A 15,073-nucleotide genomic window follows, 5' to 3' on the forward strand; every position below is an offset into this window, starting at 1 on the left:
AGAGCAATGGTTGCAGGGAATTCCATAGTTAAAGGAGAAGATGTGATTGTAAGACTTGTCCCGCCCTGGGATATCACTGACTGAACAACGGTCTAAAGAGCCAACGGTCTATGTCAAGAACTTGTGTAGAAAAGCAGCTTTTGAAACTTTGGCGATACAATTAAACAACGCTGCAATAAAGCAAAGAACTGGATGTTGGGGATTTGAAACAAAAGCATAAATTGCTGGAGAAACTCAGCAGGTCTTGCAGCTTCTGTGGGAAGAAAGCAGAGGTAATATTTCGAGTCCAATGATGACTTCAGAACTGTTAGTAGCTCGGAAAAACTGGTATTTATGGTGAAGCTGAAGTGGGGGGAGGTGGAGGCGACATGGTGGGAGGTGAGCAGATAATTGGAGACAACCCAGAGAGAGAGCGAGATCAAAGAGGTAGGTCCAGAAAGAGGTGATGGATCGTAGGCAAGGACAGAAGACAAGCTGAATGATCTCTCTCGCTCACCCGTTTTCTCAGTCGTGCTCTTGTTCTCGCGCTCGCTGTCTCGTTCTCACACTCTCTCGATGGCTCCATCTCCACCTATCTGCTCACCTTTTCCCTTCCACTCCCACCCCTCCCCACTTCACCTTCTGCATAAATACCACTTTTTTTTTCCCCTAGCTGCCAGCAGCTCCGAGTCACCGGACTTAAAATGTTAACTCTGCTTTCTTCCCACAGATGCTGCTAGATCTGCTGTGTTTCTCTAGCAGCTTGTTTTTATTTCAATTAAGAAACAGATCTTCAAAGGTAGGAAAGGATTGCTCCTGGTGCCACGCACAACAGCGTAAAAGAAGGATCATGCATCTCAGCGTTCAAAATACAGGGGACAATGGGTGAATTTTTTCCATAAGCCCTTTTTGTGAGGGGTTGGGGGGGGGAAGCCTGGAAAATTCCATCACAAGATTTTAATTTCCCAATAAGTGGGACACAGCATGTGTAATAGGTGCAGAGGGCACAGAATTGCTAAATTGCTTTCAGGAGAGCCATTTTCAGTCATGGTGTGGCAAGTCCAACAAGAGGGGTGGAATCTGGATTTAGTTTCAGGTAATGAAGTTAAATGGGTGAAAGGGGTATCTGGGATCATGTTTTTTGTGGTGATCATAATTCAGTTTTATGACAAAAGGCAAAGATGAAATAGGAGTTGCAGTTCTATATTGGAAGCTGAAGCCAAAGCGATGTCTCTCTGCTGAGAAACAATTTCAGGAAAGTAAATTAGGAGCAGCAAATTGGAAGCATTAGCATAATGAGATGCATTCAAGGGGTTCAGTGTGAATATTTCCCCACAAGGGAAAGGTGGGAAAAGCTAAATCTAGAGCCTTGAATGACGAGTTGCGAAGTGGGTGAGATGAGGCAAAAATGATGCTTGCATCAGACGCCAAGATTCCTGCAGCAGTAAATGTGAGGGTAAAATTTCAATGGAAGTTAGGTGGGGGGAAAGAAACTTAAAGTTCTGCCCAGTGAAATGAAGACAAATCCAAATGCTTCATATGTGCGCAAAGTGCAGGACAATAAGAAAAGAGTAAGGCTTCTTAAGAACCAAAAAAGATGGATGTAGTTGAGGTTCGTAATGAGTGCAGGTTGCCTTCATGAAACGAGATTAATGATTACATTGAGGAGGATGAGTCTGAATTATGTTATAGAAAAAAAAACTTTGTATGAGGGTGAACATTACAAACATGAATTGGGAGCAGCAGGAGGCCATTCAGCCCCTCTAAGCTGCTCTGCTGTTCAATAAGATTGAAACTGATCCGAGTGTGGCTTTAATTGCATGTTCCTGTTTACTCATGATAACCTTTTGACTCCCTTCTTAGTCAAGAAGCTACCTATTTCTGCCATAAATATGTATTCAATGACTCCCACCTCCACCATTCTTTAGGGAAGAAAGTTCCAAAGTCTCCTATCTTTGAGACAAAAAAAATCTTATACATCTGTGTTAAATGTGAGGCACTTTAGTTATAAATTGTGTTGCCTAGTTCTACTCTCTCAAACGTCCTTTTAGTATCCAGTCTGATAGATCCCCTCAGGATCTTGTATATTTAAGTCAGATCATCTCGTTCTTCGAAACTCCAATAGATTCAGGCCCAGTCTGGGGACAGTGGAGAGATGGGTGGCACGCAAGGGCGTGGCCTCAGAAAGCCGTTCTCCTGCCCTTGATCCCCACTGTGCAAGGAGGGAAAGAAACCTTACTGCTATGTCCCCTGAGGAGTCGGCCTCAACTGGTCGACTTCAGGACCTAAACTGTGGCTAGCAGCTGCTGTGTCAAGTTCTGCAATAGGATGAGATACTCGACCTTTCCTGTCAGCTTTTGGCACACTGATTCCATGAGTGTTCTCAGCAGTGGGTGTGACCTGTTAGTTGCCAACTAATTACTCAATTCCGCACTTGGAAAATATATGGGAAAAGTTTTGCTCTGAGTGTTAGGCCACATCTTTATACAACTGCAGCAAAACATCCTTATTTTTCTGTTCCGTTCCATTGCAATAAATGCTAGTATGCCATTTACCTTTCTCATCACTTGCTGTACCTGCAGCTAGCTTCGTGATGAATGTACCAGGATGCTCAAATTACTCTGTCCTTCACAGTTGTGCAATCCCTCTCCGTTAAGTAATATGCTCCTTTTATTTTATTCGTCCTGCCAAAGTGGACCAGTTCACATCTTCCTGCAATTTACTCCATCTGCCAAATTTTTGCCCGCTCATTTAGTACGTCAAAATCCTTCTATAGAGCCCTTGTTGTCTTCACAAGTTCCCTACTATCCTTTTGTTATCAGCAGCTTCAGTGATCATATATTTGGTCTGTCCATTTAAGTCATTGATTTAAACTGCAGATAATTGAGGCCCCGCAGTGATCCCTGTGGCACACTATTTGTCTCATCCAGCCAACCTGAAAATGACCAACTTATGCCCACACTGTTTATTTGCCAGCCAATCCTCTGTGTTAATGCTTTATTTGCATAGTAATCTTTGTGGCACCTTGTTGAGTACTGTCTGGAAATCGAAGTACATCACATCTACCGCTCCCCCTTTATCTGTGTAGCCTGTTACTTCAAAAAGCTCAAATAATGTTTGACTAACTTATTATCCATTTACAAGGCCACGTCAACTCTGTCAAATTGCATTAAGGTTTTCAAAGTGTCTGAACATAACCTCCTTAACAGGTTCTAGTGATGTTAGACTAACTGACCTACAGGTTCTTGATTTTTAGTCTCCCACTTTTCTTGGATAAAAGAATCACATTTGCTATTTTTTCCATTCTAATGGAGCCTTTATAGAATCTAGGGAATTCTAGAAATTGAAAACCAATGCACATGCTATCTTAGCAGCCACTTTTTTTTTAAACTCTAGGATGCAGGCCATCAGGACTAGGGGACTTGTAAAGGATTTGACATCTTTGAAAGTAGATAAATCAACAGGCCTGGACAAAATATGACCCAGGTTGTTTGAAGAAACAAGGGAGGTAAGTGCAGCAGGTCAGGCCATATGTTTCAATCTTCCCTGAATGTAGGAACATAAAGATTTGAAGGTTTGCCAATATTGTATCGTTCAAAATGGGAGGGACAGATAATCCAAAATATTATAGTTCAGTTAGTTTAACTTTCTTTATGGGCAAATTATTGGAATTAATTTTGAGGGACGCTGTAAAACTCAATTTAGAAAGACAGCTGAGGATAAATCAGCCTGATTTCAAGGGAAGTCACTATCTCTGACAAACTAAATTGAATTTCTTGCGGTGGTGACATGTAGGTTGATGAGGATAGTGTAGACTTGGACTTGGGCTTCAGCAGTGTGTTTGATAAGTTCCCAAATGGTCATCGGGTCATTGAGATTTACAGCACCGAAAAAGGCCTTTCAGCCTTTCGTGTCGACACCAGTCAAAAACAGCCACCTAACTATTCTAGTCCCATTTCCAGCACTTGGTCCATAGCCTTGTATACCTTGGCATCACAAGTGTACACCTCAATACTTCAGTGTTATGAGGGTTTCTCTCTCTACCACCCTTGTGCAGTAAGCTCCAGATTTCCACCACCTGCTGTGTGAAAAAGTTTTCCTTTACATCTGTTCTAAACCTGCCTTTTATCTTAAATCGATGTTCCCTGGTCATTGATCCCGCCACTAAGAGGGAAGGTTTCTACCTTATCTATGGCCCCCATAATTTTATTCATTTCAATGGTGTCTCATCTCTCCCCTCCTCCCTCAGTTCTCTTTTTCATCCAAAGAAAACCCCAGTCTGTTCAGTCTCCCTTCTTAAGGGGAACTCTCCAGCCCAGGCAACATCTGGTAAATCTCCTCTGCACCCTGTCCAGTGCTGTCTCATCCCTCCTATGTGACTCCAGAACTGCATGCAATACTCCATCTATGGCCTGACCAATGTATTTTATATGGTTCCAGCATAACCACCGTGTTCTTAAACTCTGCCTTTATATTATGTATGCCTTCTTAACCACCTTATCTACTTGTCCTGCTATTTTAAGGGACTAGTATACATATGCACCAAGGTCCCCCTGATCCTCAGTGTTTCTTGGGGTCTTAACATTCATCATGTATTCTCTGCCTTGTTTGTCCTGCCCAAGTGCATCACCTCATACTTATCCAGATTGAATTCCATTCATTACTGGTGAGTCCATCTGACCAGCCCCTTGACACCTGCTTGTAATCTAAGGCTATTCTTCTCTGTTCAAGTCTAATTTATATAAACTACAAACAGCAACAGCCCTGACACTGATCTTTGTGGGACCCCACTGGATTCAGGCTGCCAGTCACAAAAACACTCATTGACCATCACCCTCTGCTTCCTGCCATTCAGCTAATTCTGGATCCAGTTTGCCACCTTCCCTTGGATTCTACAGACTCTTAGCTTCGCTATTGCATTGCCTTCACCTGCACACCTGTTCATCTCTTCGAAAAATTCAATCAAATCGTTCCCCTTAACAGAACTGACTGTTCTTGAGTAATCCCTACCTCTCCAAATATAGATTAATTTTGTCCTGCAGAATTGCTTCCAATAACTTCCCTACCACGGAGGTTGGACGGACCAACCTGTAGTTTCCTAGTTTATCCCTTGCTCCCTTCTTGAATAATGGCACCACGTTGGCTGGCCTCCAGTCCTGTGGCCAGAGAGGAATTGAAAATTATTGCCAGTGCTCCTGCTATTTCCTCCCTCGCCTCCCTCAACAGCTTGGAATGCATTTCATTCAGCCCTGGAGATTTATCTACTTTTAAACCTGCCAGACCACTCAGAACTTCCTCTCTGTCAATGCTAACTTCTTTAATTATCTCTGTCCTTCTCCCTGATTTCGATACCCATATCATCCCTATCACTCATGAACACCGGCACAAAGTATTCGCTCAGAACCTTACCTATATCCTCTGACTCCATGCACAAATTACCACTGATCCTTAATGGGTCCTACTCTTTCTCTACTTCTCCTCCTTTTTATCCTTAATGTACTTGTAAGGCAACTTAGGATTTTCCTTTTATTTTACCTGCCATTATCCTTTCATGTCCCATTTTGCGCTCCTAATTTAACCTTTCACAGTCTTTACTCCTCTAGGACTTCCTGATTTTTGAGCCCTTGAATTCTGCCATAAGCCTCACTTTCTCTTTATCCAATCTTGAATCCCTCAACATCTGTGATGTTATGGGCCATAAAGTAAAAGTCCTTTAGATTCGAGAGTAGGTGGCAAATTTGTTGTAAAATTGACTTAGTGGCAGGAACCAAAAGATGACTTGTACTTTCACAACCAAGAATTTATAATGCTTAGGGCTCAGTTCTTGACTCTTGCATTTTGTAGTTTTACACTAAAAGATTTAGACACAAATGTAGGGTACATGACAACCAATTTTTGTATAATCTGTAAATTTCTTTATATGATTGACAGCGAGGAGGAAAGCTTTAGCCTGCAGAAAGTTAGAGATGGCCTGATCAGTCAGTTAGAAAAGTGCAAGATAGATCTCAATCTGAAAAATTGGAGAAGCAAGGAGGTTAGGCAGCACGGAATAAACGAGAGATGCAAGAAAGTGGCAGAACTGAGGAATCTTGGACTGTGTGCCCACCAATTCTTAATTGTAGCAAGAGAGGTTAAGAAGGTATCAATCCCCATAGAGACCAGTAAATTAAAAGAACCAAATTTACAGGACATTGGTTAGGCCACTTTTGGAATACTGTTCAGTTCTGATCTCCCTGCCATAGGAAAGATGCTGTGAATCTTGAAAGGGTTCAGAAAAGATTCACAAGAATGTTGTTGGGGTTAGAGAGTTTGAGCTGTAGGGAGAGGCTGTATAGGCTGGGGCTATTTTCCCTGGAGTGTAGGAGGCTGAGGGGTGACCTTTGTAGAGGTTTATAAAATCATGAGGGCATCGATAGGGTGAATAGACAAAGTCTTTTCCCCAGGATGGGGGTGGGCGGTGGGGGGAGTCCAAAACTAGAGGGGCATACGTTTAAGGTGAGAGGGGGAAATTTAAAAGGGACCTAAGGGGCAACATTTTCATGCAGGCGGTGGTGCATGTATGCAATGAGCTGCCAGAGGAAGTGGTGGAGGCTGGTACAATTACAACATTTAAAAGGCATCTGGATGGGTATATGAATGGGAAGGGTTTAGAGGGATTTGTGCCAAATGCTGGCAAATGGGACTAGATTAATTTAGGATATCTGGTCTCAAGGGTCTTTCTGTGCTGTACCACTGTGTGGTTTGATTGTTAAACTAAAAATTAAATTTTGCTTCTCATTTTCATCTATTGGTCACGTGATCTGCATAAATGAAACATGAAGTGACAGGCAAGTTGTGTTTAATAGAAACTATGAATTTGTGTAAATAGTTGATTCAGCAACTTTAGATATCACAGATTCACTAAGTTCCCCAGCATGTGACACCATCTGTAACTCCAAATCGTTCAAGTCTGGCTTCCTCAAGGGGAGTTTAGCTCATTTCCCTCCATGTCAGACTTGTTTATCAAGCCATATCCAACAGCAGTTTTAATCTATCAAAATTTCAGGGATTTGATTGTTGTCCAAAAAAAAGCACATTTCTGCAGAACCACCTCAGCTTGCTTCATAGATATCCTCAGGTTTTAGTCTTTGACTAAATGAGGAATCCTGAGTAGTGGAGCTACTGGTGAACACTTTCAGATCGGCAGCTCCAGTCATCCCTCATGTAGCCACTCATCAGCCTCCTCTCTCTCAGCTATCCACAGCCTTGAAGAAAAGGCATTCTAAGGCAAGAATCATAGAACCCATACAGTACAGAAGTCCTTCAGTCCATTGGATCTATACTGCCAAAAATATGACTACCTGCACTAATCCCACTTTCCCACACTAGCTCTGTAGCCTTGAATGTTATAACACTTCAAGTGCTCGTCCAAGTACTACTAAATGGTTGAGGTTATCTACCTTAACTACCCTCCCAGGCAGTTCATTTCAGACCCCCACCACCACCTAGGTGCAAAAGCTTTTTTCAAATTCCCTCTAAACCTTCTGCCTTTGGCTTTAAAATTATGCTGTCTTGCTATTGACCCTTCAACTAAGGGGAACAGCTGCCCTCTATCCACCCTCCTATACCCTTCATAATCTTATCCGGCTCTATCACGCCCCCACCAACCTTCTGTGTCTCCAACGAAAACAACCCGAGCTTATCGAGCCTCTCTTCACAGCTGAATTGCTCCAACCCAAGCAACATCCTGGTGAATCTCCTCTGTGGCCGCTCCAGTGCAGTCACATCCCTCCTATAGCGTGGGGACCAGAGCTGCACAGTGCTCCAGCTGTGGTCTAACCAAAGTTCTGTACAGCTCCAGCATAACCTTGCTCTTATAACCTACACCATGACTGATAAGAAAGCATACAGGATGCTTGCCTTTAAGCACCCTATCAACCTGCCCTGCCACCTTCAGGGATCAGTGGACAGGCACCCCAGGATCCCTCTGTTTCTCTGAGCTTCCGAGTATCTTGCTATTCATTGAGTACTCCCTTGTCTTGTTCCTTCTTCCAAAGTAAATCACCTAATGTTTTTCAGGGTTTAATTCTATTTGCCTCTTTGAACAATCTGTCTATATCGTCCTGTAACCTAACACCTTCCTCCTCACTGTTAACCACCCGACCAATCTTTGTGTAATCCACAAACTTACTACTTATCACTCCCACGTTCTCATCTCCATCATTTGTCAATATCACCAACAATGAGGGACCTAGCACTGATCCCGGTGCTACACTACTTCACACCAGGCTCCAGGCACACACACAGCCTTCTACCACCACCCTCTGTCTTTCCTGTCACTAAGCAAGTGACATTATGCAATATGTTACTCTTTTGGATTATTAAAAACATTTTATTTTGGGCATCAGAAATTGAAGTTGGTCAGGGTACATATTCTGAATTGGATGTTTTTATAAATCTGGCTTTTTTTTTTGCAGTTTAGTGGCAACATCCTGCATTTTGCTTGATATGTTTAGACTTCAATTGTGGTAGCTATCAAATGATTGATCTGTAGTCAAAGGCTCTAAGAGGATGACTGGAGAAAAGGTTCATTTTCTCTGATTTTGTAGGTTGGATGTAAACAGTGTTTGTGGAGGATGAGATACTCTCCTGTAATTTCCATACTTATATTGTCTGACGTTAAATGAGTTTATTGCAAAAGACAGCTGAGAAACATGAGGATAAATTCATAAGTCCCATACACCAAGGAGGTATAGTCAAAAGGAATATGGAGCACAGGTGACCTGTAATACTGCAGTGCTGATGATGCCCTGTGCATCTAGTGACACCTCACAGGAAATTGTTGACATCTTCCATCTTCAGTATTTATTTCATCATTTTACTTCGTATCTTGTGGTTGAATGTAAGTGGAAAAATGCTGAAGTCTTGTTAACAAAAAGATCAATTTTTTAAAGCTACATCACTCACTTGGTGCATTCTTCTGTTTCAGTGTACCACGCAATTTATTTTGAAGAATTAACAGCAGTTGAGATGACAGAGAAGATTGCTCAACTTTTCAATATTTCGCCTCGTCAAATCCATCAGATTTACAAGCAGGGACCCACGGGTATTCACGTGCTTGTGAGTGATGAGGTAAATACCTAGTGAATAAAAGTAAAATACTGTGGGTGTTTGAAATCAGCAACAAATACAGAATGCTGGACAAACTGAGCAGGTCTGGAAGCATCTCTGGAGAGAGAAACAGTTAGTTTTAAGTCTGGTGTAGCTCTTCAGAACAAGGATACTCACTTTGAGACCCTTTGAGATTCACTCTGGCCTTTTGCTGTCTAAATCTTAAGTTAATACTCGGTATTCAATTCTTGTTTCAGATAAACACAAATTGCATACATTGTCAATCATCCCATGATTAACCCTCGGTGGAAGATCCATGATGATAAATAATTGAAGATTTATTTGGCATTTGTAGGCATCAAGAAATGGACCCATTTTGTCTCTGTCTCTGTAGCCGAGCACTAGTTCACATTCTTGCTCAAGGTCGATAATCTTTCCTGCAAGGTCATGAAGGCTTATTTGCACATTTCCTTGGTTCCTACAAAATATGCATACTGAAGGAGCAAAAATGTATCCTGGTTGATCTAGCTGGCTTCACAAACAAAAGTTCTCTGCCAGGGTCCAACGTAATCCCATTACTTGTCAGGAAGGATTTCCTGATGATTGTGAAGTTTGATGTTGCATCCAAGACATCACCGTTGATCTGATTTATGTCATGCTAATTCTTAATTTGTGATTTCTTTCCCTGCTGCAAGATACTTTGGTTGGATCTTGCAGGGCATTACAAATTATGATTAGACTTGAAAAGTATTGCATTGGCTGGAAAGGGCTTTTGAGGATGTGACTGGTAGAGTTGATGGGGGGGAGCCAGTGGATATGGTTTATTTGGACTTTCAGAAGGTTTTCGACAAAATCCACCCAAAAGACTAGCATGTAAAATTAAAGTGCATGGGACTGGGGAGGCAGTGTATTGAGGTGGATAGAGAACTGTTTGGCAGACAAGAAGCAAAAAGTAGGAATTAATGGATCCCTTGCCAAATGAAAGGCAGTGACTCGTGGGGTATTGCAGGGATCTGTGCTAGGACCCCAGCTACACTCAATATTTTAGATGACAGAGCCAAATGTAATATCTCCAGATTTTCAGATTAAACAAAGCTGGGTTGGGAGTGAGCTGCGGGAAGGATACAGAGGTGGTTCGGAGTGATTTAGAGAAGCTTAGTGAGCAAATACATGGTAGTTGAAATATAATGTGAATAAATGAGGTCATCCACTTTGTCACCAAAGACAGGAAGGTAGATTATTATCTGAAAGACTATAAATTGAGGGGAATGTGTAGCGAGACCTAGGTGTCCTACACCGGTTGTTCAGTGTAAATAAACAAGTGCCGCAGATGATGAAGAAAGCAAATGCGGTGTTTGCCTTCGTAGTGAGTGGATCTGAGTACACAAACAGGGATGTGTTGCTGCAATTGTACAGGGCCTTGGTGAGACCACGCCTGGAGTATTGTGTGCCATTTTAGCCTCCTTCTCTGAGGAGGGATGTACTGGTGATGGAGGGAGTGTAGAGAAGGTTTACCAGACTGATTCTTGGGATGGCAGGACTGACGTATGAAGAGAGACTGGATTGGTTAAGACAATATTCACTGGAGTTTAGAAGAATTTCATAGCAACCTATAAAATTATATCTGAACTAGACAGGGGCAATGCAAAAAAGATCCTCCTCATGATGAGGGAGAGTCCAGAACCAGGGTCCACAGTCTTAGGATACAGGATAGGCCATTTCAGACTGAGATAAGGAGAAATATCTTCACCCAGAGAGTGGGGAGCTTGTGGAAGTCTCTGCCACAGAAAGCGGTTGAGGGCAAAAAAATGGAATATTTTCAAGGAGTTAGATACAGTTCTTGTGGTTGAAGAGAAGTAAGGGTATGGGGAGAAAGCAAGAATAGAGTACTGAGTTGGATGACCAGCCATGGTCATAACAAATGGCGGAGCAGGCTCAAAAGGCAGAATGGCCTACTCCTCTTTTTACTACATTTCTACATTTTCACTCCTCCAATTCCAGCCCTCTCCTACGTTGCTCCTTCATTGGTGGCAAAGCCTTTTGTTGTTCTGCCCATGCTCTCTTGTATCAGCGGTGAAAGGAGGATTGTTGAAGGGTGCCAGTCAAACACGCTGCTTTGTCCTGGATGGTGTCAAGCTTCTTGTGTTGTTGGAGCTGCACCCATCCAGGTCAGTGGGGAGTATTCCATCACACTCCTATTTGTTCTATCTTTAAGGTGTTTCCAAGACACATCTCAATAGAGTTCGAAATGGTAATGTGCATATGTTTTTGTCACATTCCTGACGTGTTTCTGTCTGTATTTAACCTGCAGTACGGCCCTGCTTTATAGATCAACCTGATTGGTCTTAATGCAACAGCAGAGGCCACTCCTTCCTAAATTAATGCAGTGATATGAGGCAGTCTGTAGTAGATATCATGTTTTAGTTTTTAAGTGATGTGCATCTTTCACATGCCGTCATTCCTATTCTTAATGGTTTAGTAGTACTGAGAATTTTGGAGTGTTTATTTTCAGTTCAGCTTTAGGTTGAAATTAATTGCCATGGTGTTGCTGTTAGGGAAGAGTGAAGAGTCCTGTCCACGCTCCCAATGTGGTTTCCAGAACAAATCAAACTAGGCTATAGCACTGTTTGACAAATGTGTACTATTAAGGCGTGTACTCTTTGTATTAGGTCAGTTATCTTTCATTGTTTGTGGTTTTGTGAATGGCAATTCTGTGGCTTGTACAATTTGAATCCTTTTCTGTTTTTCAGATGATCCAGAACTTCCAGGATGAGTCTTGTTTCATTTTAGACACATTAAAAGGTAATGTCTTCAGCGCTTGCGTTCAGTTTGCAGTTCTCTCCTGAGCTTTTTGGGATGGTACAAACAGTTAGAGCAATTGTTAAATCAAAAGCCAATTCTCCCAAGCACATAAACAAAAAAACAAACGAACTGCAGATGCTGGAGATCTGAAACATCAGACAGGAGTTGTTGGAAAATTCAGCAGGTCCAGCAGCATCTGTGGAAAGAAAGCAGAGTTAATGTTTCAGGTCCAGTAACCCTTCTTCAGAACAAACCACTGGGGTGGAAATGTTAATTCTTTCTTTTCATGGATGCTACCAGATCGGAGGTTCTCCAGCAATTTGTTTTTATCTCTCAAGCACATGCTGGGTAAAGATCTGTCTGAGCTGCTTCAACCATCTTTGAATTCTTTGAAATTTCTGTATCTTTCTTAAACAGTTGTACTCCACGTTGTCTACAATTAAGCTCTTAGACTGCGTTTATTGATGTTTTCCCAATCATAGGATGTGTTAAGCCTCTTGTAAGGTTATCATTTATTGACCAGCTCTCCTTGTAAATTGATTGTGAGCTATTTGTCTTAAATACAACTGAGTGGTTGGTTCGGGTAGTTGAGTCAACCATATTCCTGTGGGTCAGCTGTCACAATAGTTGACAAATTGGTATGACAAATTTCCTTTTGTCAGGGAACAAGTTAGGTTTTATGGCGATCCAGTATTGAACATCACTACTGAAACTAGCCTTTTTATTCCACACTTACGGAATTCTTCAGCTACTGGGATGTGAACTTCTTTCCAGAGCATTCATCCAGCAACATAAACATTATATCGCCACACTAGGGTTGTTAAAACTATACAAAAAAACTAAATTTGTCAGCCTCTTTTAAAAAATTTTTCCAGTAATGAGATCTTTGTATCGATCCAAATATGTGAAGAGATGATAACTATTTATTTGAAGGTGGCTTCAACTACTGCAGCTTTTCTCAATGACTTGTCCTGTTCCTTCACGCAGTTCAGTGACTGCCACAGCCCTTCTCCTGATGATTCCTGTTATGTCAAATGCTCATTAGTAGTGGTGACCATTGTGTTATAAGAATGATGTTCATATGGACTGATTATTTATGATTGCATGCCATTTGAAAAGTAAAGTTATTTTATGACCACATAGCAACTTTACACTGTTCCTTAATCTGAAAATTGTTTCCTTTGGGAATATGAAAATTATAAATCCCACTTTTTGAAAGAGAGACTGAGCTAATTTTGTTTTGATATCTTTTCCCCATTTCTTTCTTACAGCTGAGGGCAGTGACAGTTACCATATAATCCTCAAGTGAGTACTTTCCATGGATAGCATCTTCAGTGAATGACTTTACCCCTCATTTGTGGTTCTTGCTCTTGGGCAAAAAATATTTACAGCCCCTTAAAAAGATAAGAGGATGTTGCTGCCTATCTTGCTCATGCCGGAGGAATCACGATGGAATTGCATACACGTTCAGCAGCATGACACAAGTGACTAACATTTGTTGAAGCAAATTCTTGCTGGCAGTTGGAGGCACAGGATTGTGTAATGGGAAAGAAGACCATATGTGAGCATGTGTTTCTGAGAAATTGGATTTTCCTGTTAAACTATGATGGAAAATTGCTCCTAATGACCATATGTTAAAAATGTATTCATTGCTGACCTTGATTGGAGAGATGAATGGGCTGGTCAGAGCCTAACAAATCTTCTGGTTGTTCTTCATGCTTGATTTTACACTTTTTTTTCTTTTTATGTGCACCATATGAGTGCCAAGGGGATGGAAGCTAGTTCAGGCATGCATTTTAAATAATTCAGCCTGGTCAAGAGTTCCACTTGAGGTGCTTATTCATGCAGTCACCTGCACATTTTGAATCCTCTAAATTTCAGTTCATAGTGAGTAATCTGGCCTAAACCTTTTGTGCAACTTGATGTGATTAAACTCTGCTTCGGGTGCATTGCTTTGACTGAAATAGCTGACTTGGATCGTAACTTATTTATTTACTGGGGCTGTACTTGGAGGTTGAGTATCTCTCCAGCTGGTTGTGGATTTCCACTAATTTTATGTTGTATATCTGGTTCTGGTTGATCACTTATGAAGCAATATTGCTCACCACATGTGGTGCCAGTGCTCTCTATAGTCCTACCCTGCCAAGTGAAAACTGAAGTTAAAAAAAGATGGCTAGTAGAACAGTTTAAAGTGATTTCTAAAGTGTGTAAAATCCAGACTGGTTTTTAATTATGCCAGCAGTATTGAAGATTGAATATCAACATATTCTTAACTTTTTATTTGAACACTGTAGTTTTTAATTTGTCTAATACTTAGGACAGTGCATAAATTAGGTGCTCCTATCATAGTTCACTGAAGTGCTCTCCCATATTCTGTCCCACATATGGCTGTAACAACGTGGGAACCTGCATCGGGTACACTATCCAATGAAGCGTTTTATAGTGGAAAAATCTACTGTCTTCTGCCTGATGGGAAACTTTTTTCTTACTTTGCATTTCCAATGCTATAAAGACTTGCAATTCTTCAATTTCCACGAAGGCACTGAATTTGATTGTGTCTGTGCATGTCTATAACAACTCCGAGAAACCATGGAACCTATAATGGTGAGATCCTAAATAGGCTAGTTTCTAATCCACCTATTCTAAGATGTTATTACACACCTCTGGAGAGCCAGAGATCCCAGTATATTAAAAGGAGTGGAGATTAACAATGGAAGCTCCTCCAGCAAAAGAATGTTTCACATTCCTCATCCTCAAGCACAGCTGCACAACTGCTAAATAAGCTCTTTAAGCCTTTTTTTTTAAATGTAGGTATTGGTGGAACTTAGCCACTCAAAGTAGCATCATTTAGGATTGGGGAATGTTGGGTGCAAATATCTAACTATGTACTTTTTTTTTTAAAAGAGTCAGCCAATTGCTTTCCCAGCCAGTGACAATTATCAATGCCCTCTAAAACTCCAGTTGGTTTCCCTTTGAGAAATATAAGGAAATGCATCAAAATGGAAGTGCTGAGAGGGCCGAGAGGATTAGACTGAAGTTTTTCATTTGAACACTTGAGTAAAATTAAAACAGGGCTTGCAACTGAGGGAGTGGCTGAGAGAACCAGCTTAGTTCAGTGAAGTTGGACTCTCTCCATTCCGTACTTAAGTTCAGTAACAAGCATAATCTTTTTTTATTTAATGAAACTTTTTCATGGTTCTCC

At 41.4% G+C, this 15,073-nt stretch overlaps 1 protein-coding gene across 1 annotated transcript in view; it reads left to right on the forward strand.

The window, feature by feature from the left end:
• The window catches only part of tfcp2 (transcription factor CP2), a 91,237-nt gene extending 76,170 nt beyond the window's left edge, over positions 1–15,067 (forward strand). Inside the window, exons 14-16 of the mRNA XM_048618981.1 lie at positions 8,948–9,090; positions 11,820–11,871; positions 13,143–15,067. Of these exons, the coding sequence (XP_048474938.1) occupies positions 8,948–9,090; positions 11,820–11,871; positions 13,143–13,180 (233 nt within the window). The 3' untranslated portion in view covers positions 13,181–15,067. The remainder of the gene's footprint in view (positions 1–8,947; positions 9,091–11,819; positions 11,872–13,142) is intronic.
• The last annotated feature ends 6 nt before the right edge of the window (positions 15,068–15,073 follow it).

The sequence above is a fragment of the Rhincodon typus genome, chromosome 41, assembly GCF_021869965.1.
Source record: "Rhincodon typus isolate 14 chromosome 41, sRhiTyp1.1, whole genome shotgun sequence".
Classification (NCBI taxonomy): domain Eukaryota; kingdom Metazoa; phylum Chordata; class Chondrichthyes; order Orectolobiformes; family Rhincodontidae; genus Rhincodon; species Rhincodon typus.